Source organism: Lepisosteus oculatus, chromosome 12 (genome assembly GCF_040954835.1).
Source record: "Lepisosteus oculatus isolate fLepOcu1 chromosome 12, fLepOcu1.hap2, whole genome shotgun sequence".
NCBI classification, from domain to species: domain Eukaryota; kingdom Metazoa; phylum Chordata; class Actinopteri; order Semionotiformes; family Lepisosteidae; genus Lepisosteus; species Lepisosteus oculatus.
In genome coordinates this window covers 16,261,022-16,286,526 of record NC_090707.1, presented here as the reverse complement: position 1 = coordinate 16,286,526, position 25,505 = coordinate 16,261,022, and the positions used below count along the sequence as shown (strand labels likewise).

Below are 25,505 nucleotides of genomic sequence, written 5' to 3'. Positions count from 1 at the left end.
ATTTGAAGTTACAACGGACTCTCAAAACCTTCTACATTTGTATTCATCGAAAATTGTTTTTTTCTTACAAGTGCTTGTGGGTCTGTTGTGTCTGCCATGAGAAAATGTAGAAAAACTGGAGTTTATTCCTCTGAATTAATAAAACCCCAAATCTACATAGGCTAAAAATACCCAAAGCCATATTAATACTAAAATATAGCTTTCCGTATTCTTTCCATAGCTTAAAATGTATAACTTTCCATCAACGTTTTTGGTCTTAATTTCATTTTAATATCTGTCTACAAAATATTAGTATTTTTTTTGTTATGACTGAGAAACAGGTTAGAGGTGTACTTGAAGTGCAAATATAAATTCAGTCTATTAAACTGGGGGGATTCTCTGAATTCCCTCCCCATTTTGTAATTGTTTTAATAAAATACCTGTTAAATGTTTCTGTCTTTAGGCGATTCAGTGGAATAATTTTAAGTACATCACTGCTGAAATGGCCCTATCTTGTGTGGCAATATTTGTTTAGAGTGTGCTTTACATTACTTTCCCTGTGCAGAATAATTTAAAGCACTGAACCAGATGTGACCATTTTAAACTGAAACTGTCTCAAGCTATATGAAGTCAAGACAGCCCTGATTAGGTATGCATTAGTGGATTTGTGGTGGTTTTTAGGAGATGACTGAAAAAGGAAATGTGCACTATTTACAAAGGGGAAGAATATTGAAATAGAATAATTTGTCAGCGTATACAGGGATGTAATGCATGGATGACTTTCATATTGTTCTCTAGTATATAAAATGAGTACTAAGGTCAAGAGAATGTTTGGCAGTAAACACCCCTGTTTTGACAGTAACAGGATTTTTGAGCTTATTTTCTTAAGTTTCAATTATTAGGCTTGAATAACTTGCTTTATTACTTTGTAAGCTGTAATCCTTTATATATATATGTATAATTTGAGATACTTGCATCAGTTAAGCTTCCAAACAAGCCAGATGGGCCAAATGGCCGCCTCTCGTTTGTAACCTTTTTGTGTGTGTGATGTACTTTTGAAAGTGTGAAAAATTCATAGCTGATCTGAGGAGCCCAGCGTCATTCTGAAAAAAACGGGGAAGTGCTCAAGTCAACAGAAAATGTCGCAGGGATAAAACGCATTAAAAGATGACCTCAAATCACGTTTAAATGATCACGGCTCTTTTCTCTTCACTGAAACTGAATTTATTGATTCAGATAAGCTGACAATGTGACTGCATCCTTCGAAATGGTAATGTATCAGTACAGTTAAATTACCTAGACTGGTCCATAGATTTGCATTTGCTGCTGCATTTTTTTTTCTAGAATATTGTCTCCATTGCCTTATTTTTAAGTTGTTTCCTGATAACTTGTGACCGATATCCTCCGTAAAGATGCGGTAAAATCCATTGAAATTGAGTTTGGGCAGCGCGTAGTAATCATTTATTGAGCACATTAGCTGCTCTCGTGCGTTATTATTTCTAGTCTGTAAAAGGCAGGGTGTTTTTTCAGTGTAGAATCTAGACTGTTTTCTGTTGTGTTCTGCTGTATGGGCCTGTATGTGAGTGTATGTGAAGAGGGAAGGGAGTGAGGTTTCTGTTTCCTAAGGAAATTGATCCTTGTCACAAAGCCACTGCAGCTGGCACCTGATTCTATATTCTTGGCTCCAAAAGGCAGAAAGGACGGGACAAGGAAAATGAGACTGCATATCTGATGCAGGAATTTTCTGCGTTAAGGATGGGGCTTCTATGGGGCAAGCTTATGAATGGGGCCTCACTGTTAGACTGTACTGCGCCTGGCCTTCACAGAGTTTTCATCCTGTGCTTTGTGGTTAAGATGTGTGTTCTGTGAGATGTTTTTTTTTTTTTTGGGTTATTATGTGGCTCCCATTTACGTTAACTGGTACAACTTTGTGCTTTTTGTTTTAAAATTCAGTGCATTTTCCCGTTTTGCATCCATTAAAATGAAAAGGCAAGCCTGTGTAATTGCTGGTTTTCTTTTTAAGTGACTCCCGCATTTGTTTTCTCTCACAATAATGGGTGTTGTACACGTTGCCCAACTGTCGTTTGAAACACAATTCAGTGTGCAATGTGTAGTGCAAGGTAGACAATGTGAACAGAGCACACAGCACCTCAGTTCATTGTTAACCTTTGCCATTGTTTGAAGTGTTTTCTCTACTTTGTAAGCTTGATTAGTTTTTGCAGTACACCAGAATAGGGTATAATACTGTTTTAAGCCAGAACAGTGTCTGACGTATAAATGAGTTTCGTGGAATGTTGTATTCATAGGCCATTTTAAAATATCCTCACTGGTGGAGTGGCTGATCAATGGGATTTTTTTAGAAACATTATGTAATATCCTAACTGCTTCCTCTAAATGCATCTTTAAGTAAAATAAACTCCAGCCCTATTTCACCAAGAAACTATGATGTTCCATTTAATCTCTTGTAGTAAATAAGATGTTGTTGTAAGTACGGTCATTTCCACAATGCACATGAAATCTATTAATAAAATCGGCTCCAATCATTGTCCGCAAAGAAAGTACAGTGTTTCATCTGTTGTAGCGAACAAGATGCATGTGTTGTCCATCTTTCTAGTGTATTATTTCAGGATGTAACGCACAATGTATTAATACAAGGTATCTTCGTTATTGACATACGGAACTATGGAACTATTTAAAAACGTCACTTGAATGCTGACATTACATTTCTGGTTCTAATTAGTCAAATTCATGGAGCTCCGTAGATGGTAATAATGATTTAAATGAAACCTAATGTGAGGATGACTGAGTGGTAACTGGGTATGTGATTTCAATGTTCACTTCATTTTGTTCAAAATTACATACCAATTACATATTCACCATTTACTGTTCTTTTATGAAATAGCAGAATGTTAGTGTTTGTGAAGGGATCATTTATTTCTTCACCTTCTCAAATACATGTAAGAATGCAGTAAAACACCTGTCTGTCCGTGTTTATATCTCTTCCACTGGGCAATGCTGCCTGTGACAGTGGCTGAATACTGCGTATTTTAAATGTTGCATCATAAAACGCGTCATATGTTTGTTTTAAACCCCCTCAATGAACTGATGTGTTTACAGTGGGGGAAAAAAACATTAATGAAACTATGCAGCATTTCTAGTAAGGAGAAGTTTTTTACAAGTTATTCTTATATAGAGCTTGTAGTGTTGAGCATGCATATCCATCTTCTCCTCCAGTTATCATGGGTCAAAGCAGAACTGGAAACTGAAAGTGTGGCATCATCATATATTCAGACATTCTGATTTTGAAGAAGATCTATCATTTGCGAACTTTGATATTACAAAAAAAATCCCTTGACCCTTAAAGGGATCGAAAAACATATACATGTTTATAATCTATAAATCAAATAAGTACTGTATTTGAATCTATAAGTATGTAAATATACAAGCGCTAAACAAATTTTTATTGGTATCAATACATTTAATCGATGTCCAGGTGAAATCCATACTTTAGAAAAAAGTTTACAGAGTTCACAGCAGAAATGTTGCGGATAATGCTCCACACACAGATGTGTTGCCGAGAATTAAGTGATTGGTGGGTTTATCTTCTCCATGTTGGTTTCAGACTGGTATTTACCAGTTAACAGCTAAAGCACTGAACTCTGCAAGCCATTCACCAGTTGTAGGAGGAAAAAGCAGAGGAAAAACAGCGCTTTGTTTTTGTTTCTTCTGAGTGAATGGATCTGCTACCTACGTCTAAAGTTGATTCACAGTAAAAATTAGTTTGCCTTTGTGGTGGTACTAACGTTATTCAAAAAGCCAAAATATTGATCAGCCTATCATTGTAGGATCTATTATTCGTCTAGGTGTTCTGCTCATAAATATCTGACAAAGACAAAGCAGAACATTACCAGAAATTAAAATAAGCCAATCAAATAAGCCATTAATGTCTATTTGTTTTTTAGGTTAAGATGTTTATTTTTAAACATTATTAAGCTATGTCGTTTTTGAAAAGCACTCTGTCATTCATCAAAAAACTTTCTAAACATCTTAGTATCCCCAAAGTCAGCCCTCAATAAGAAGAGTAACACTTATTTAATCTGCTTCAGAGTGTATTGAATTACAAGTGTATGGCTGTCTGTTTAAGAAGCAGTGTAGCTGTGTTGATGGACGTCTTTGAAATATCCCGTGCAGTTGTGGCTGTAATACAGCATTCCAAAGGTTGAAGTATGCTGACTCTTACCAGACCACACCTGTTTTAAGGACAGAAGGGGATACATTCTTTTTGCTCTATCTTTAGTGTGAGGAAAACTATTTTTAGCGTTTTGGCCATATTAGAAAGTGAGACTTAGACAACAGTCAGTAAAAATATATGATTGGTTAAATGGGGAACTGCAGTACCATTTTTTTCATAAGGGCTATCGAATCTTGGTAACGAAATAAATTCACTGGCGGTATAGAAAAATTTGACGAATTTCTAACTAAGCACAAAATCGTGAATTTTATTAAAGTACCGTACATCACTAAATTGTTGCAAACTCTTGGTCTTGCCACAGGTGAGAGTAAGAGTTCCCAAGCATTGATGTGAAGTGGCCCTTCCTGCTCACTAGTCACTATAATGACTAATGTAATGCGAGGTACAAGCCAATAAATACAGGTTGTGCTGCAGACATTTAACCACAGAAATGTTCCATCTTGATCTGCAGCAGAGTTAACCAGTAGCACTTTCTTGGGAAGCCATCTCAAAGTCGAGAGCAATATTTCTGTTGAATCAATAGAGATGTATTCACAAGGCTGCTGCTTTACCACGTAATAAGGCTGCTTCACCCAACCAGAAGTATTGTTCGTCTCATTCTGAATTGCAGAAAATAGTGCTGTACACAACTGGAAATGTTGTCTATTCTGTAATGTAAATTGGAAGTTTTACAAGTTACTGTGTACATTTTACCTTTATTGTGGTTTGAAATGCACTCTTTGATGCTGATTCTTTCTAACCCCGAAATATAAAAATAATGTTGCAGCTCCCCTTTAATGTGTCATTGTAGTTTTATTTTGGTATTGATTCTGATAGCAACGGCATTGTTTTTGCTTTTATAACTGCATACCTTGTCCACAGTCTAGTTTTCCTATATTTCTGCACAAGTTTATTCCTTGTTAAAGTTGTTCCTTATGTTAATACCACTTAAAAGCTCAATTAAATTTGTTCAGAAGCCCTCTGCTCTGGATGATTTTTTGTGCTTCATAATTCTTATGGGGTTATTTTAAAAACTCAACAGAATAAAGTGTCTACGTTGTCATTACAACGTGAGCAATGGGGTCATCAATGATGGCAACTTACAGTATTTTAAATTAACTGTTCTATAGACTTTCAGTATTTTTATTTTGGTCCCTATGGAACTTGAAAGAAATTTAAATACTTTCACTGAAACTTGGGTGGGAAGCAAGAAATAACTTAGTAAATATCAACAAATTAGCAACAGTAGGCCTTTTTCTTTAAAATAAAACCCCTTAAGCATCTGACAGATTTAATTCAAGTGCTATTAAATAAAGCAGAAATATTAAAATAGAATGCATTAGTAAATATCTTACGATGAGTCTGTTTAATGTGGACCACATTCAAAACTGCATATTGGTTTATTTCAGTATCATTTCAGGGACACAAAGATTAGCAAAACTTCAGTATCAGTATGATTTATTGTGGTTATTCTCTTATTGGTCTTACATTCTGTGTGCTTTTCACTTTTTTAGTATTGTTCAAGAAGTTAGGTCAGTATTTCAGTTTTACTGGTGCCCGTTTGATCAGAAAGTCGAAATTGTGTACAAGAACGAGACATTTGAAAACTTGGAGGTCTCTGGATCTGCACAGCAGCCAAACTGCGCTTTTGGTCTTTTCCGTCTCTAGTATGCAACATCTGAAGATGTGGTCCAAGTAAAACTGAGTTCCCTTCACTAGCCATAACACTGCTTTGCAAGTTGATAAATATTTTGTTGTGATGCCTGTAGTAGATATCCTTCTCATATGTTTTGTTAGAATGTAATGCAAATGCTAAATTACACCACCACGCTCTACTGTTAGAATAACCTTTAAAATGAAATTGGAATGGCCATTATCTAAGATCCATGGAATATAAATAAGAATCCTAGCTTCTTTAATTGTGATGGCCCTTTCCACTTTGTCTTGCACAGTGGGTTTGTCAAAACAAAAGCGCCAATGAGATATGGAGGCAGCGGAGAACTTTAGCATGGCGTTGGGTAATGGAATCTTTTGAGACAAAGTGAAAATAGGACTTACTGGAAATACAGTTTCCTGGATACTGTTGATTTACATTTACTGCCTTCAGGCCAAAGTTTCCTCCCATTACCCATAGGTAATGGTGACTCAGTTGAAATTCAAATGGATTTCAAGGATAAGGGAAAGCAAAATATAGCTGGATCTCCATCAAAGATTTGAATTTAATGCATCGCAATGTATTTTACTTACAGTCCATTTTCACATCTTCTGGTCCTTAAAACTCATCTTGTCCACTGTATAATTTAATCTTTCAGTCAGCCTAAAGAAGAGCTATGAGGTAAATATCTAAGCATTCTGCACCTGAATGCAGCCAGGAGTTTGTGAATTCAGGCCACCGTTTCTTGACAACGAGAAGTTACAAGTTCTGACATTAAGAACATTTTCATATAAAATATTTACTTATTTAAGACTGCTAGTTTTTTTTGCTTGGTCATTTCACAACATTGAAGTGTTTCAGATATGCACATTATGTGCTTTTGAAAAAAAAATGTTTTTGAATGACTTGCTCTATTTACAGACAAAATCAAGATGAAAACTTCAGTGTTGAAGTTTGCACGAGGAGGCATTTAAACGCAAGTACTGTAAGGTGGCTTTCCAAATGGAGTGCTGATATTTCACCCAGCAGTGGCGATGTGAAAGAGTATGCTAATGGAATTAAACATTAACGCTCAGAAAGACAGATGTCACAATACCCATTATTGCTAATAATTAGTGTTGCGTTTTGCACTGCCATTTATAAATGCAGAAAAAAAGTACAAAAGCAGAATAAATGTATATTAAGTGTTTCCAATGTTCTTTGCACCTATAAGCAACTGAGTAATATGTAGGTCTTTTACAGTTCTGTAAAGCCTAATTTTAAGGAAGTATGCAAGTAACGTTGGTATATGTCACAGGGTTTTTAAAGAAAGCAATGAATATGCTACAGATCCGTTCAACGTTTCACGGAAATGGATCACATTTTTAACTTTTGATATTTCCGATGTAAAGGGTAGACTTTTCTTTTCAAAGCTAAAAGATATTTGGTATCTGGTATGATAAAAGTTGCGACTCTCTTCCAGCATAGTTTGTTAGTATGTTAGGCAGTGTTGTCTTGGAGCTAGAAGTCCCCGAGGAGATGGAAAAACACTGGGACGCCTGTTTTGCAACTGAGGAAAGCCTTATTTTGACTTTTTTTATTTTATAAATTACTTATGCAGTTTGTACGATGTAAATGTAAAGGTTTAAATCTCCACTACACACCTGAAACCCTATCATAGAAAACAAGCTATTGTAAATACAGCTGCATCTCAGCCCTAGTTTTCAGTAGTACAATACGCTGAAGTATACCTCTACCTTAATTAACTGTTTTATTTTATATGCTGAAATACTTGTTTCTCTGCAATGTAATAGCATTGTAAGATACAATTCAACATGTTGAAAACCTTAACAGGAATTAAAAAATATAGTTAACCCTTTAGTGCCTCAGGTGTCATCCTATTATTTATATTGGTCCCCGATTAACATTTTCCATGTTAAATTACTTGATCCTATTAAATAGGATGTGTTTTATGGGTGTTAAGAGTATGTCAGTCAGCATTTTAACTGATTGTTTTAGTTTCGAGTCTTGGTCATTCAATAACTGTTTCCTGCATTTGTGTAGCACTTTTCTTTCCAAAAGATCCCAAAGCTCTTTCGTATAGGAGGACACCCACTTCATTTGCCACTGTAGTGCCGCACCTATCTGAGTGTAGCCCTTTTGTGCGGTTGATGGTGTGGCTTCACCTGTTGAATTCAGAGTGGAAATTAGGGAGGCCGGATTGTTACAGTAGATGCCCAGAATTGTGTTCAACTGTCATCACAAATACAAACTAGAGTATATCACGTAGTTTTGTAGGCTTCCGTGCAAATCCCTGCCCGCTTAATTTAACAGTGTGAGTGCACTGCAAGTAACCTGAGGGGAAACTAGAATGATACCTACTGAGTTGGGAGTTAATTGGCCAAACAGTACTTGAATGGGATCAGTTGGCTTAAGAGGCCATGTTTCTCCAGGCTGGTGACCCCGTGTGGGTGGGAACTTATCACAGCAGTTTGGGAGTTTCAAATGAGAAGCAGTATTTGGCTGTTTCGCAAAATCTGCCAGGTTCTCCACATAAAGCCAATTGTGAGTTAGAGATGATAATGGCGCCCAGGCAGCAAATCCCAGCGCATCACTTGTGAAATGTATGCAGGCTGTACAGTAATACTAAGTTTGAACTTAATTCCGTCTTAACGGAATTTAAAGAGCATGCATTAGTGTATGGGTCATATCCCACCAACAAAAAGAACTGGTGGCCGGGCGGCTGTCTTGCACAAGAATCCCATTTTCACTTGCGTTCATCCTTTTGGTATTAAAATTATACCCAGAACGTTAGGGGTTAATTAGCCACACAGGTTATGGGCAGGAACAGTTTTTGTGATGTGATGGAAGAGTAAAAAAAAATATCAGAACATCTCATGAGTTGAGGAATTGGCCGATATGCAACAACTGAGAAGGAATAATTTAAAAGGGGCAAACAGGAAAGTCATACTGCAATTGTGGTTGACCTAGGACACATTTTACCGAAGATTAACTGCCTTATCCGTTACAATATACCTCACATAGTGTGAAGTTTCTCAGCTGTCTGGTGTTCAAGTATGAACAGTTTAAAAAATGGGAAGAAAAAAATCCTTTCTATATAAAAGTATATGTATTTTTGATATATAAAATCAACAAATCATGTAGTTCTTTTCTGAATATGTGCATCATAGTTTGATACAAGGTAGAAGCTGATATTTTACTGTTTGCGGTCTCATCTGTTTTGACCATTTATTTTGGTTTCAAATTGTTTTCTTTAGGTACTGTAGGAAGATGATGCAGACTTCATCTCGGGCCACCTGAATGTGCTGCAGCAGTGTAATTCTGAGCTGAAGCCTGTATTGCGTTAGCCTGTGAACTATAGAATCCCCATTTATTTTGCTGCATTTCTACAAATGTGGAAGTGGTATCCATCTTAGATGTCTTGAAGCCTACAGTACCTGAACCTCTGCGTCTCTTGGGTGTTTTGATTCTGATATTCAACAGCAGTAAAGGCACAAGAGAATACCTGGTTTGACTGCGGCTTCATTTCAAGCCTATGTGGATTTTTATGTTCTACCTTCTGACAAGAGAAGAATCATGTACAGCAAACCAAATGTTTTTTGTGACACAGTACACTTTATGTGTAGCTTACATATGATTTCTGTGTATTCATCTATGGAGAAAATTAGGTTAGGGACTAACAAGGACTTAATAAACCTCTTCTTAAAATGGCAGCTGTTCACAAGCTAAGTAATCCATTAGGCTTACTGTACTGTTGCATTTATATTTGGATTCTCTATCCTTAGTTTTGACGCCGTTCTGCTCCTTTCTGTCACCCCTGCTTTTGGTTGGTATTTATGGTCTTTGGCGTGTTGGAATTAATGTAAACATCAGGAAAGGACTGGGCAGAATTCAGTTTCTTCTGACCCAAAGCTGAACAGGATAGTCTCTGGGAGACAGAGTGTAAAGACTTGCTGACTCCATGATGATCTTGGCTGTGTAATCCTGTATGGTTTAAACATTTGGCACTTTGCAGTTCCATTTCTTAAATCAATCTGTTCATTACATATTATGACTGCTAAAGAAGAAATATTTAATCCCATTATTTATTAGTTCATATGAAACTAGCACAGCCTGTTGTCTCCACAATAAAAATAACTACTGACCTCTGTCTTTCTCAACTGTAGTTATTTTTAATTGGAGCTATTCTGGAACCACTTGGAGCGTGTTTACAACGTGCAGAACGTTTCTATTCTATTAAGCATTTTATTTTAAGAAAGGGGATTTATTGTGCTCTCTTGGCAAAAGTTAACATGAGGTGGTATACCCGGATCAGAATGATCTTATGAGGATCTTTTCTTCTCACTGAATCATTTCAGCTCGGGTTAACCACAGGAAGTGCTCAATAAGTGAAAACAACCAGGTCATCTTGTACTGTTTCTGCCAAACTAAAAAAATAAATGCTCACCTCAAGATTTTGATTTGATCCATTTGACAACTCACTTGTGTGTAAGGATTATACAGAATTTATGGGTCTAGGTTTATAAATATATTCATATATATTTTTTGTTTTTTATTGTTTACACTGTTTGCTAATATCATACAGTACAGTCTGTCGACATAAACTATTCATTGATGTATGCTTATTATATTCACTAATTGCCAAGTCAGTTAATTTTACTGTAAGTCTTTTAAATCTACATCTGTAAGTCCATTAAAGGTTAGTTCAATTCTTATCTCATGAGGGGTTTCAGCCTTTCGATACCATTGTCCATAAACTGTTATGTGGGATCGTAAAATCAGACTGTAATGACTTTAGCAGAGGTGTGTGCAGAAACGTATCTAGCAGCTCATGAGAGCATTGGTATTGCTTTTGCTTTAGAATGAACAAGCTGTTTAATTTTTCAGGAATTGACAATTTGATAATTTTCAATTTTAAGGACATCCAACTGCATTAAATTAATAAAGTAGATGTATTGCTTAAGTTTATCTGGTTATCTGTATAGAACCATTCTTGATGTGGTAAATGTCATTTTCAGATCCTCAACCCCTCTGAAATGAGATGCATTATATCTATTGCATAGCACCACCATAAAAGGGGATATATCCCCGCAAATCCTCAATGTGTGGCCTGGTTTTATAGTTGATCTCTATCTTCCAATAGGCAAAATAAAAATCTTGATTTGGAAAGCACTTTTGTTGAAACTTCTTGATCCAATGTATTGTTGTTTGCAGGGTTTTTCAAATGCTTTTAGGTGCATGAAACAATTATTTATTGTCTAATTTTGCATTCATGAGTTGTTTGTACCACTTACAATTTGTATGCCTTAGCTAATTGGGAGTAAGTTCTATTGGGTACTTGTGAATCTTGTCTGTGTTATATGGTACTTTGTTTACATGACATACTAGACTAGTGGTCAGAGTTGTTCACTACTAATAATAGCTTTGTCAGCGTCTGAATTTTGGGACCGTGTTTTGTATTTCTGCCAGCATAAATATCTTGAATTACCCTTGGAAAATCAAAAGAGCAGTACCTGCCGTGAAATAATTTGGGTGAAATACCAGAATCCAACCTGGCAGTCTTTAAGCTGTTTTTGAAAAGTTGTGCATTGGGGTTCAGTAAAATTTAAAATCTGGGTCAAAAATGTAAGTTTTTCAACAACTTGAGGAAAGTTTTCCTTTAACAAGTCTATTGTTGTCTTTATTCTACAAATTTCTCTTTGACATAATTTGTGTCTTTGACAATTTGGCAGATTTTAGTTGATTCTTTTAAAGTAAATTTGCCTTTTCCAGGACCACAATAATAATGTTTTTCATATTATACTCTTAAATTAAGCCATAGTTAATCCTTAAAATTATCCTTTGAATTTTTCTAGCGTTTATAAATACCTTAGAAGTACAGTAGTGCAATCAATTTGAAGGTGCATCTCCTTGCTGGCATGTTACTGTTTTTGGCAATGGCACAGGGTAGCGAGTTAGGGCTCTGAACTCTGGAGCTGAGGGTTGTCAGTTGAAATCCTGAGGGAAATTTTTCTTTTGTATGCTTAGACCAGATATTTCACTATGGTTTTTCCAGTTAACACTACTTGATAAAATAATGCAGTACTTCTACCTGTTATTGCTTTGACAACATTGTAACTCATTGGTCATGCCAGTCAACCTCTTTTGAATTTTAATTTGAATTGAAGGAATAAAGTAGAGGTGATGTTGCCCAAGTCTGTTCATTTGATTTCACTATTGTGATTATCCTTATCGTCTCAGTTTTATTTATACAGGGTATTCTGGCGCTAATTGTAAATTTTTGGGTGAAATGGACACTGGACTTCTGAGTGTCAGATTTAGCTTGGAGGTCCATTGAAAGCCTTGGATTTTGCCAGGAATCTTTGTTTATTTGCGATGCATTGTAGTGATAATTGCACCTGCCTAACCAGAAGGGTCTCAGGTTGCACTAAAGCACTCCTTTCTGGAGGAGACGCTTCCAAGCCTGGTGCGTGATTTCTGTAGACTGGTTCATAAAATACACAGCCCTTTGTCCGGCCTCTCGGAAGAAAACAATGAAGATTTACATGCAGCAGAATGCCTTTTCTGTAGAATGTGCGAAATGCCCTACTTACAGTGATAATCGTGACATGAAACATCCAAAATGCTGGCCAATCTAAACTGCAAATGTCATGCTTTTGGCTGATGCACAGTGTCTAAAGTATTTTATTTAGGTGCTCCTTCTGAGTGCATTTATTAGTGCAGAGGTTGGCAGGAATGCAACTGCAAGCAGAAGGCTGTGGACTTAGGTTTAATTCGAGTACGGATGCTCTGGCACTCTTTGTGTCAAAGCTAAGTAAAGCAGCCAGTCTTTAAGCTCCCCCAGGCCTGTTTTTTTTCTTCTGGCAGTTTTTCTTTCTTCTGGGATCTTCACAGAAAGACCTTCATTGTTCCTGGGGCCCGTTATGTTAAATGTAGAGGGGTTACTGGTTTCTCTGTAGATGCTGCTATAGAACGAACACAGAGGTAGACATAACAGTAATTTAATGTTTAGTGGCAGAGTCTGAGAATCTGGGGGAGTGTCCTACAGCTCAGCCAACATGTTTTCTATAGAAGGGATTTACAGTGTTGTGATCAGAGCTTTGCAGCCCCTCCTGGACTTATCTAGAGTCCACAAGTGCCGTGTGTTCATGAAGTGACTGGCAAAATAGCGGTGATCTGTTGGAAGTCCCTGGTGTCCTTTGAATCTTATTGAGTTAATCGTTGTCAGCTTGATGGGTCTTTTTAGTTTTTATCCAATTTATTTGGAACCACCTTGCCTTTTTAAAGTCATTGGGTATGCTGGGAATTTATGACCTGCAACATGCAAGCTATTAAGAATTGTCCCGTGTATTTCTTCTCGTCTAATGTGTTTTTTGCTTCTGTATGAAAAGGGCTCTGTAACTGTGAAGCTTTGTGTCTCTGAATGCAGAGGTTTTCGTTTGTCACCCTTGGATACTGTTGTGTGGACTGCTGGGGTCTGTGATGATAGGATTGCGTCAGGTCGATGGTGACAGTTGGTACAGCAGACCTGTCTTGAGTTAAAAAGCGTTTGAAGGAATATTTTTTGCCAGAAAGAGAGGATGCTTAGCAGGGTAGTTTCCTGGGAGGAGTGCCTCAGACTGCCCTTTCCATTAGTTGTCCTTTTAACGGCAAAAGACTATAGCTTGGGTTTGGTTTCAAACATAGTCGGGAAATAGGTTTTAAATCACAAAACTTTTTTCTTACTGTTAAATAATGTGGATTCTTAACAGCTCTGGGCAGTTCAAAAATGAAACCTATGAATATCGTTTCAGATGGTATGTTGGGAAATTTGCGGAATGTTTTTTTTTTAAATACTCAGTAGCTTTAAAACATCTGTTGTAAGAACCAACAGGTTAGCAAGTGCATGGGTGTTCTGTTTTTAATAGTTTTTCCATTTCTGTACAATATAGACATCAAATAGAAAACCATACAAGGGATATGAGGGCATACAAAAAATGAATTAAATAAATTCTTAAGGTGAAACTGAGCACGCGCACTCGTCTCATCAAAGCCAAATTATAGAGGTAACTGTTGCTTTGTAATGGTTCACAGTCCTTTCTGGCAAAAATTAAACCCTTCTGTATCTGATTAAGAGGTGACTTTAATGATTCTTGTGGACCTATGATGCCAGTTATTGTTTGTTTGTTTGTTTCCTCAGGTGTTAATTTCTCTGCTTCGGTAGTGCGTATTGTTTTCAAACGTTTTGTAGCTGTAAGTGTCGGGATATCCTAAATTATTGAAAATGAAATTAAGAACAATATTTTGCTTGTCAAAATGTTAAATTTAAGAGGATTTTGTATGCGGCATCATAGGGAAAAAATTGTTTTGATTCAGACATGAACTGGATATTTCTTTTTTTAACTTTTTATTCAGACATGAACTAACTAGATATTTTACCCTATTAAAAATTGCAGACAGAGGAAATGACTTTCAGCTGTTCTTTCTAAGCAACTGGGGAACAATCATCTCATTAAGATTACTTTATCAAAACCTTATTTTAAAGTGAAATGAACAGCCTTGTTAAAACCCTGTGCTTCATTTACTGTTTTCTGTGTCGCCATGTCAAATTATCAGTTGCTTTCTCTTCAGAAGCTTTAGGGAACTATTCCAAAAACGTGTCGAAAAATTAAATCTGAGTTTTTCTCAGCTGCAGTGCCCCAGTGGTTAAATTTTAAAAATTATATATCGTAAGTTACGCTTATGCTTTGGTACGTTTTTTCACCTTTTAAGTGTCTTTGAAGCTGTAGGCTACAGACTTGGTGGGGAAAGTAATCAGCCCTTTCAGTATTCCAGCTTTCTTTTTTTAAGTGCTATAAAAAAGTGCAATAGCTTTTTAAAGATTAAGTGCCAAGTGCTTTAATTAAGTTTTAGTGTTTTATAATATGTATTAATAAAAAAAGAATATACATTTTAGCAGTGCAGTGCCTGGGGCCCTGGGTTCAACTCTGGATCTGGGGTGCTATCTGCGTGGAGTTTGTATGTTCTCTCTGTGTTCTTGTGGGTTTCCTCTGGGTGTCCCATTTTCATCCCAAAGTCCAAAGACATACTGGTAGATTAATTGGCGTAAAGGAGAATTGGCCCTGGTGTGAATGTATGCGTGTCTGTGATTGCGTCTGTGTGTTCTTCCCATTTGGGGTCATGGGGGAGCCAGAGCCTATTTTGGCAAGCAACAGGAGCAAGGGAGGATCCACCCTGCATGGGAAGCCATTCCATCACAGGGCAGGCTCACAGACTCAGACGTACACAGCTGCATTGGTAGAGTTTAGAAATCATTTTGGGTTTACTTGTCAGTTTTGCTCATTTTAAGTGCCTTTCCTTTGTTTAAAAGCTTTTGATTTTATTAAGAAAAGGAATATGGCAATTAATTTGTAAAGAGAAGGCATATGATTAATCTTCCTCATAGGAGCGTGATGAGTCTCTTAAACTATCCTGTTGAGTCGAGGACTAAAATCCATCAATAAAGAAATTACTCTATTTCGAAACGTGCAGTATTGTCCAATTCAGATAAAAAGCTTTCTCATTATTACTGATTGGAAATTAAAAATCTGTGGATTGCCGGATTGATGATAATGAAAAAGATAGGAAATCTTATCTTTTTTTTTTAAACGTTTTTAATCGGGTCTTATCTACTTCAAGAGACTGGTACCTGTCAGCTCAGCATTTAGCAAAAAGGGCGAAATTTGTTGGGAAATGACATTGAGAAGTCTTTTCAGGGAAAACAGCTGTTGTTCATCAGTTTGTTTTGAACCTTGCCCCCTCTTGAGTTCTAAGCGTGTAATGATATTGTAACAGCATAGTAATTGTTTGACTTGTACTGAGAGTAAGTATATTTAATCTTAAACACACCAAGCAGCAACCTGTTAGGAGAAGCTCACTCTTTTTGCAGGCTTTGCTCCTTTAGTGGGCATTGTCGCGGCATAAAATTATACAATGGCCTACCAGGCCAGTGAGCTGGGGGTCGTTTTTAGAATTTGAGCCAGTACGGGTCTGTAAGAAGGGACGTGCTGCATGGGTGCAGTCCAGCTGTCAATGTGGAATCTGCTGATTCAGGTCAGATTTCGTGCTCTGCCGAAGATCGGGCTCTCCATGTGATGGGCCATCTTGTGCAGCCGAGTCGGGGACCTCACTACAAAAATCCTTCAGAGACTCTGTGGGGAAAAAATATTTTAGTTTGGCTTGAATTTTGAATGTATCATTTAGATTTGTTCCTTTCTGTGTACCGTGCATGTTAATGTTCTTTGCTTTTGAGTCTATTTGAGTTATGGTTTTCTGACATTACCTTTCCTTACGGCTCCGCAGTCTAGATGTCAGATTCAGTTCCCGTTCTTGCGCAGATTTGTGATCGGCAAGGCGTGCTGGTTTTTTTTTTTTGTTTCGTAGACTCCGCGGTCCGCGGCGCGAGCCCGTCGGGGACGTTCCGTGCCCTTGGCTTCTGGTCTCGGTGGTTGACGGCATCCGTGATCCTCTTGCAGGTGCGATGGACGAGCTCCACAGCCTTGACCCCAGGCGACAGGAGCTGCTAGAAGCCCGGTTCACCGGTGGGGTGAGCGGCAGCACGGGGGGCAGCACAGGAAGCGGCAGCGCTGGAGCGAAGGTGAGTGCCACAGGTGGGCGGGGACAGGGGGCGTGTCCAGCAGCAGGAAGGTGGGGGGTGGGGGCGTGTCCAGAAGGTGGGGTGGGGGCGTGGTCAGCTGCAGGTGGGTGGGGACAGGAGGGGCATGGTCAGCAGCAGGTGGGTGGGGACAGGGGGCGTGTCCAGCAGCAGGAAGGTGGGGGTGGGGCGTGGTCAGCTGCAGGTGGGTGGGGACAGGAGGGGCATGGTCAGCAGCAGGTGGGTGGGTGGGGACAGGGGGCGTGGTCAACAGCAGGTGGGTGGGGACCGGGGGCTTGACTAGCAGCAGACTGGCAGGGGGGTGGTGGCGCGGTACTGCTGGCTGCAGTGTTTTTTTTTACTGTCAGGAAAAAGGGGGTGAAGTGGATCAATATTCTCTAATTTTACCATTCAGCAGCTAAATTTTGCCATTTGGCACTGTGTGTACTATTAACAGCACATTGCAGTTCAGTTCTGGTCTCTTAACTGCTTTGAAGCAGTTTAATAGATTAATAGACCTGAAAGTAGTATATAATGTACGGAGCTCATCACCACAGATTTTGCAGCAGCCTAGGTTGTGTAAAAGAATCAGTTGATTATGGGAGACCCCCTCACCCCCAATAAAATATTTTTATTTATGTTCATTTATGATTTTTAATATTAAGTATAAAGACATGACCTGTTATTCTGTCATAGAAAGTAGACACACTTTGAAATAATTATTATGGTCACTCTTTTTTTTTATTTTACTTGATCTTCTTACACTGTTGTGTTTTTTTTGTTTTTAGTTTGTGCGTTTCCTGTAGATGTGTATCATTTAAATGCTGCGGCTTGCTAATTAAGTGTTCAGCAGGTCTTATACTTCTATGTAATAAATCTACAACTTTATAGTGTTGCAGTCAGTGTAAGATGCAGTTCACTGATGCATCCTTGTTCTTCTTTTTCTCTCTAGGCCTTGACAAACAATGAATGTTCGAATCACAGCTTTGGAAGTATTGGTTCCCTAAGTGATAAGGAGTCGGAGGTACATGTTTCTTTTAACTAAAGTGTTCCCATTTTGTCCCACCACCACCACTACAGTTCTGATCTGCATCATTTTAAGCTGGGGTCTTTGAATGAGATGTTCTTTAAAGTTGTATATTTAAAAAAAAAATCATTTTGCACACTGTAAGCCAAGACTTATCATATGGGCAGCACACTGCTTGTTGTATTTTGAGCATCTGCTAGATGGTGAAGTGTATATTTGTAGACAGTGCCTGATTTTTTCATGCTAAACAACAGCTCCAGTGACTGATCTTGACATGGTTCTGCACCAGTCAGTGCTGGTTCATGCCAAGTTGATTTGTCACACATCCTTGATAACGAATTGCTCTCGATACATCCCAGAAGAGAACATGTTTTTTTCTGATATGTTAAACATCAAATTTGCACAAGCTTGTTTTGTTTAAGAGGCCTAATTTTCTGTTCGGTTCTATGGTTGCCTCTTCTCTTAATCATAAGGTTGGAAGAAAATTAAGTTTGCAGATTAAAATCCTTAAATGTTGTTTAACAGCTCTGCTGCATTAGGAATTACCATCCTCTGTACAAGCCTTTACTAAATTGTTCTCTGAATGGCTTTACTGTTTACTGTATACACTGCACCACTGGGTATTGAGAACATTGGAACTGGGTTTTTAATGTAGCAAGGTGCGTGTTGTATAAACACTGCATTTGGTAATTTTGCTTTCATCATTCACTTGTAATTTAATCTGGATTTAACAAATTATCTGCAACAAACAGCCTTAATCATTTAATTTTTCAGTATTCATACTTTTTAAATCTTTAAAAAAATCACTGATTACTTTTTACCACATAAATAATTCCAAAGATAAGTATTTAAGTTATATGCAAGTGCTTTGATGTATCTAGTTTTCAGAATTAAAATTGACACTGCTGCTTTTATTTGTAAATTTGGTGACAGTATGTTTGTTATAAGTGTTAATTTGTGTTTTTAAACATGTGCCCTTAAAAAATACTCCAGAGTGTCAAATACATTCTTGGGTATTGTATGAGAGTTACGTTCTTTTTCAGATTCACTTACACATAGCATTGAATTAGGTGAATGAATTGGGGAAATTGACAATGATGCATAATTTGATCTTCCTGCTTTAAACAGTACATGCCACCAGTGGTTTACTAATCACATGACTGCAACATTGTTTTGACCAATCATCTCCATTCAGTGCAGTGTGTAAAGATATTCTTCATGTTTTGCCTTTATTTAGCATTAGGTAGGTGGGCAATAGAAGCAGTGCTTGATGGCCTCTTGAGAGACTTTGTGCTCAGTAAATCACAGTCAGCCAGTTAAGTGTGAAGTGGACTCCAGCAGAGCTTTGTTAGAATTAACATAAGAATTTAGCACGCCAATCTAGAGCGGGCATTAAGAACCTTATTGCTCAGGTCAGTGTCTCTCCTCTCTTCCTTTGCGGTAGCACACCTGCTGGTGTAATAAATCACTGACTGAGGCTTCTGTTGGGATAGAATAAACAGGCTCTGTCCTCCCTGTGCCGAGCTGCTGAATGTGCACAGATGTCACAGGCACAGATGCTAGCCATACGTCACAGCATCTCTAATGATGCGCCGTTAATGTTCTCAATCAAAGTAACACCTGTCATGATTGTCATTTTGAAAGTCATTCCAAACTGTTTAAATCTGTTTAGCACTGACTTGTAGTAAACATAAAATTTGGTTAGCTCGACTGTATGTATTTATTTGAAAGAATCCCTGTGGAGTTCCTTGCTGTCTAGGAATGTAATGTGTGGATGGGCTGACTTTTCATATGAAGTAGTGGGAATTACGATGTTATTGCCACTTGATACCGTGTTCATGTGAGCTGTGGAAAATCTGGAATTTTGGGGGGTTTCCTTTCTTTCGAATGAGCGCAGAGCAAGGGTCAATCTGCTGTTGGTGTCTGTTCTCGGCAAGGTTCTTGACTGTCCTTCTCCAGCCATTGCCCAAGGCCAGGACCATAAAAATAAAGGCAGAGATGGTGTAGGTCATTCACGAGCCTCCTTTCTGCCCTGTGATTAGTTTTTTCTTGCCTTCAGGTTTTATAAAACATTTTTTAAAGCCCTTTCTTTTTCTGTTCAGGGCTCAGATGTGAAGAGGGGGAGCTCTCCGGCATATTCAGTATGTATTACTTTGACTTTCCCTTCTCATTCAGTAGGGTTACGGTCATTTGGTCTCTATTTTATCCTGGCTAGAGAGAGCACAAATGTCAAGAAAGATTAATCTATTCACGTTTTTATGTTTCATAAAAGAACTGTAGGTGGAGGTGGTATAGAAATAGGTTTTTATTTTCCATCAGTTTTTCATGATTATTTGGATTGCAGTTAAGAATTTAAGGATTCTCATTCTGTAAATGAATGACTATTATCTTCATTTTCTTGGAACTCTATATAAAGTAGTACAAATAACTAGCTGTTTGTTAGTTTTAAAAAGTGTAATTAATCTGTCATTAAAAGTTTTGCCTCTGGAAAAATTGATAATTCAATATACTGTTCATTTTTATACCATTCACTTACATATAAAAAATACGTACCATTTGGAATGATCCCTCTGAGCCTATAAATAAAAGATTATGGAAACCTTACAAAATGAAAACTGCATGTGAATGTGCAAGGAGAATGCTAAGCATTTCTGAGAATTGTGATTTAGGAGAGGAGAAGAAAACAGAGAACAGACTGGTTTAAGTCTATAAATATTGAAATTTAGGATGCAGTCATGGAGCAGTGCAGGGGAATAATATTTGTGATCATCTCTATAGTAATTAGTAAAAATGCAGGTGCTCCTGTATATTGGAGTTAACTGAAAGTACTGAATATATCATTAACTAGATGATTGCTGTGCTGTTAGTGGAGATGTGTTGCTTATCAATGTGATGTGAACAGCACCACGATGAGCTGCCACTTATCACGCTGGGTCTCACACATTTCCCTCTGAATGTGTGTGTACACTTGATCTCTCATAGCCATGAAAAAACATCCATCTTGTCAGTCTCCGTATAAGTCTCGTGAATATGTTACGGCCCTTTCCTGTCTATTTACGAGCACTGCCTGACAGCAGTGATGCTACTTTCTGGCCTGGAGTTGTCAGATCTCAGATGCTGAGCAGAACTAGACCAGCTCAGTAGTGGATTGTGATAGATCTAAGGGAAACTAGTTTAAGATACGGTATAATTTTACTGTCCATCCAAATGGATGGGAATTTGTTTTTGGCATCACCATAAAAGACTACAAAAACAAATAATTAACAAATTTAAATGCACGTTAAAAATAAACATGTTTAAACAAACATTAAAAACATGTCTTAGACATGCAACAATACATATACACACATCACACTGACAATATTACAGTACCATTACACATACTCCAATAGCTCCGTGGAGGAAACTTAGTTGTGTCTAATATACCAGCTGCACAGGGAATAAATGATTTTTTGTATATATTTTTCTTGGACACGGGCATTCTAAAACACCTCCCTGAAGATAGCAGTTGGAAATGGGAATGAAGAGACTGGGAGAGGTCATCAGCAATAAACAGAGCTTTCTTTTCAACTGCAGTATAATGCAGCTCTTTAAGCTGTTTCTATGGTTGACCAATTATTTTACTAGCAAAATTGGGAATCCTGACCAATTTCCCATTACGGTTTATACTCGGGCTACTTTACAATAATGAGATACCAAAAGTAAGGATGCTTTCTACTAGCATCTTATAATCCCTCATGAAATGTTTTCACTCCCCCCAAACATTTTCAGCTTTTGGATCAAAAATATGCCCAGACGACCCTTCTTAAAAATGCAATTAGTATTATCGGCAAAGTTCATCTGTTACTTTGAAATACTAAACAACCTCCACAAGCAGTTTAATAAGGAAGAGAGGTTGAAAGTCTAGTGCATTACTATCCCAAGTAGCCAGGTCTTTGGTTTAATCAACATTAATATGACACGTGCTTGACTGACACCACCATTCCAGTTTATCTATTCAGAGTTATTCTCCACCCCTTTTCTATCATCCCCAGTAAGCAATCTTACCAGTCCTGCTAAAATACGCTAGGGCCATATCATTTGTGTACTTTAATAGAATGACAGAAGTTCCCTACATTTTCATTTCATTCGAACAGATGGGAAAAAATTAGAAGTGACAAAGCACAGCCCCGGGGAACACCAGTATTTGAAACAGTTTTATTTTAAATTATGTTGTTCATAAATGTATTGTTTGCCACTTTAAGTGGTGTCACTTAACCAGTAGGTGGCACACTTGCAACTAGATCATTATTTTCAAACTACTGCCCCACTATGGTGTCAGAAGACCTAAGCTGAAGTTCCGACTACATGGACATGTACGGACTTCACTGTTCTTAAAGATTAAAGTTTTTGGCCCTGGTGTCCTGGTCAAAGTCCTCTCTGAGATAACAGTCTGGGCTACCTAAATTCCACCCTTAATTGATAAAGCAGTTTTTGATTTCTCCAACTGATTTGCTGCTATGTAATGGCTGCCACACATTACCCCGGTGGGTGCTGCATTTTAGTGGGTCCCTCCTGTACATAAAGCTTTTTGAGATGAAAGAAAAAATAAAGTGCCATTATTAACAGTTGGCGAGTGATATCCAGAGCTGTTATAAACCTGTATTGGTAACAAAAATATCTTTTACAGTCTTCTTTACAGCAAATATTAATATAATTTAACGAACAGATCTTGTATCAGTTTGGTACAGAAGTAGGGAGTTTCTGCCCCCCAGATAGTACAGGAACTATTAAACTTGTTTAGATATTGGGCTGAGAAGGTTTAGATTCAAGGACCAAAAAGGGTGGAATTAACATTTGTTGGATTTGACTAGTACAGAATGGAGGGTTTTGATTTTTTTTTCCCCCCTTTTGGACAGTGACCTGACTGTGACAATATAACTATGTAACCTCTGCATGTTAAGCTCATACGAATAATAATAAGTGTCTCGCCATTACCATTTGAATCTCTTCAGTGCCTCATTTGAAACCTTCGTAGTCAATTAAAACAATAATTAAAAGTGCAACTACTTTTTAAGCCAGTGTGACTCTCGCTTCAAAAGCTTGGATGACAAACTTTCAAAGTGTAATAGCAAGGACTCTTGTCCACTGTTCAAGCAGCGTAAGAGCCCCATAATAGCAACTATTTTAGATCTGCAACACTGTGAAATAAGACTGGTCTTCAACTAGACTTCTGGGCCAAAGAATTATTCCTACCGAGCTAAAGGAAGATGTCAATCCATTACTTGAACAGTAGTCTTAACCTTGTAACACAGTTGTAAAAGCTAGATCAAACCCTTTGCTCTCTTCCTAGAAAAAGTGCTGATATTATAAATGGTGACTGTAGCTTGTTACCCAGTTGCACTTCATGTTTGCCGTTTCATTGGCCTGTCCTCCTAGAATTGAGTAAACGAGGCCTCTTTGTTGTTTCGCGTTGTCATTCTTTCCACTAACAAGACCTTGCCAAAGAACCTGAGGTTGTTTAATTCGATATGTTTGAAAGGTTACGGCCCACATCAGCCTACATTGTTTTTGTGAACTCTGTGTGTAGTAATGTTTACGCAATAAATTGTTCTTCCTCCATTGCAGAGCTGTAGATTAGATTATAGTTTTTGAATAGTTCATGTGCATATGGAGAGTTTTGTGGTGTGTATAATGGCCATAGTGTTTTGAAACTCTTTCATCTAGAGCTCGATAGAAATTTAAAACTTATGTATTGGTGAAATACTGTAAAATTGTTTCGAAGTGTGGATTTGGGGTCTTGATTTTTAAATTTTAAGAATGTACATTTTTAAACAAAAAGCAGCATTTATATTATTCCTTTCAACTCGGCACACTTGGAAGGTTGTTATTAACGTACCCTAAGATATGTAAATGGGCCAAATTTGTCCCTGTCACCTTTGCATTGCAGGCATTGTAGTGTACTACTTAATATCTAGCCTTCATTTTATCTGTTCATAAATAAAATCCTCACATGATTCATTTGCTGACATATTGAAGGTGGATATAAAATACCTTCACCAAACCTAACATTTCCAAATAGAGCCTCTTGGTTGAAGGTAAACATTCCAGATAAGGCATGTCTTTGGTTATTTACTGGGTAAATAATCTTTAACTATAAGACAGTGATATTACCGGCCTGTTGAAGAGAAGTTAGTACAGGAGGTACATTTTCTTTTAACCACTACAGTCTCTGTGATATTAAGACTGATGAGTGACAAGTTACAAAGACCTGTGTCAAATGGTAATTCTTTAGCATCTTTTAAAAACATAATCACAACAACACCACATGAACACCATATGAGCAGCCAATATGTAGTGTAGTACAGTAGTATCAATATTATAGAACAGAATCGGTCATTTTGTACTCTATACCAACATACAAAGCTATATAGCACCCTTTCTGTCCTCAAAAATACAGATCCGTCTGGAGTAATGTTCATCTGAACATAGTCTACACGAAGATAGCACCACACGCCTGGATTCAATCCTGTGAGGAATCCAGCACTGTGAGGCAGCAATGCTAACCCCTGTTGTCTTGGAATAGTTGAATTTGAATTGATTAAATTGTTTCTGCAAAAAGAAGAGAAAAAAGAATAAATGAATAAAATCTTGCAATGGAAAATATAAACGTTTTTTTGCCAGTAGTGATTATGTATCCATATCTGAATTTTGGCTGATGTAGGTTTTACATACGAAGACAAATGCACAGATGGAGGAATACGGTCGCACTAAGGCAGTGTTCACACAGGTCCTTGAGACCCTTGAAAGGCATGGAATTAAGTTGCAAATGCAAGGTCTTAAAGGTGTTGGAAAATTGGATGTTTTTATACAGGTGCTTTATGGTACTTACATTTTTCATGCCTGTTATCATTTGTAACCTTTTAAAATATTTCCAAAACGTCAGCCGCGCAAATGCATTTCCTGCCAGCGCTCCAATGAAGTCCCGGCCCACCAGCGGGTTTTTTTGTGAGTACAATGTTGCAGTTTGCAGTGGTTCTTTATCTGATTGAATCCTGTTCCTACTGTAAAAGAAAGAGCAGCACTGAAGTTTTTGTTTGTGGGAGATTATACCCTGATACAAGAAACGCTTGAGATGGTGTCTGAGAGGCGTGAAGTCGGTGTGTCATGAAGCTCAGCTGAGAGCCGTCTCATTTTTTTTTTCAACTGACATGACAGTCGTGCAGGTGGATTTTAGAGGTTTGTGTAGGAAAATCATTCTTTTCAGCAGAAAGGTGAAGAAACGTGACTAGCGGTTGCTTTAGTTTTCAATAGCGGTGGAGAATGTGAGCAGGATGTTGGCCAAAGGGGTCAAAAGTACGCTGCTGTCTGAAATTCTAATACTTAAATCATCAGTAGAACCTTTTTGGAGTAATTGTATTCAACTACATTATTACCAGGTGTCACTGTGGTAGTGACTGTATATTATATACACCTATCCAGAGATTTGTGAATGCACTTACTGTATTTGGAGAGCTCAGTGGGTTCTGTACCACTCAGTGAATGAGTGAAATTTGTCAAAAATTGTAATATAAGAAAATGAAACGGTGTATTTTAACTCTTCTGTTATTATTTGTGAGGGGAATATTTTACTTTCTGCTACTCTAAAATGAGAGATGCATGCATACATATTTTAATATACGAGGTAAATCCCCTGCTAATATGAGCTCCAGACGTGTAGCTCATTCTTCCATTTTTATTTTGCAGTCATATAGGCTGCCATCGTCTTAACTATCTTGACAGAAATTGTAAGGTATAATACTTATCATGGTGTCGAAAAATATTTTGGAAATATAATATTTATTCAAAAATTTTAATATATACAATGCGGTAGATTATTTGGTTATGCATACTATGGTACCGAGATCACCTAACAGCTTGCCTTACTTTTACAGAGTTATTCTGTCTTTGACTGCACAATTTTCATTAACTATCATGATAAAAATAATTGTTTAGTAAGAAATTTGAATTTGTTCATGTCACA

At 37.6% G+C, this 25,505-nt stretch overlaps 1 protein-coding gene across 9 annotated transcripts in view; it reads left to right on the top strand.

The window, feature by feature from the left end:
* The window catches only part of tlk1a (tousled-like kinase 1a), a 49,149-nt gene that overhangs the window by 7,059 nt on the left and 16,585 nt on the right, over positions 1-25,505 (top strand). For 7 of the 9 annotated variants that reach the window (XM_015358929.2, XM_015358927.2, XM_006636519.3 and 4 more), the window contains 3 exons: positions 16,358-16,479; positions 17,429-17,500; positions 19,606-19,644. In XM_015358929.2, the coding sequence (XP_015214415.1) occupies positions 16,358-16,479; positions 17,429-17,500; positions 19,606-19,644 (233 nt within the window). Of the gene's footprint in view, positions 1-1,158; positions 1,250-16,357; positions 16,480-17,428; positions 17,501-19,605; positions 19,645-25,505 lie in introns of those variants that run through there. The other 2 variants (XM_015358934.2, XM_015358925.2) reach the window with 2 other exon arrangements.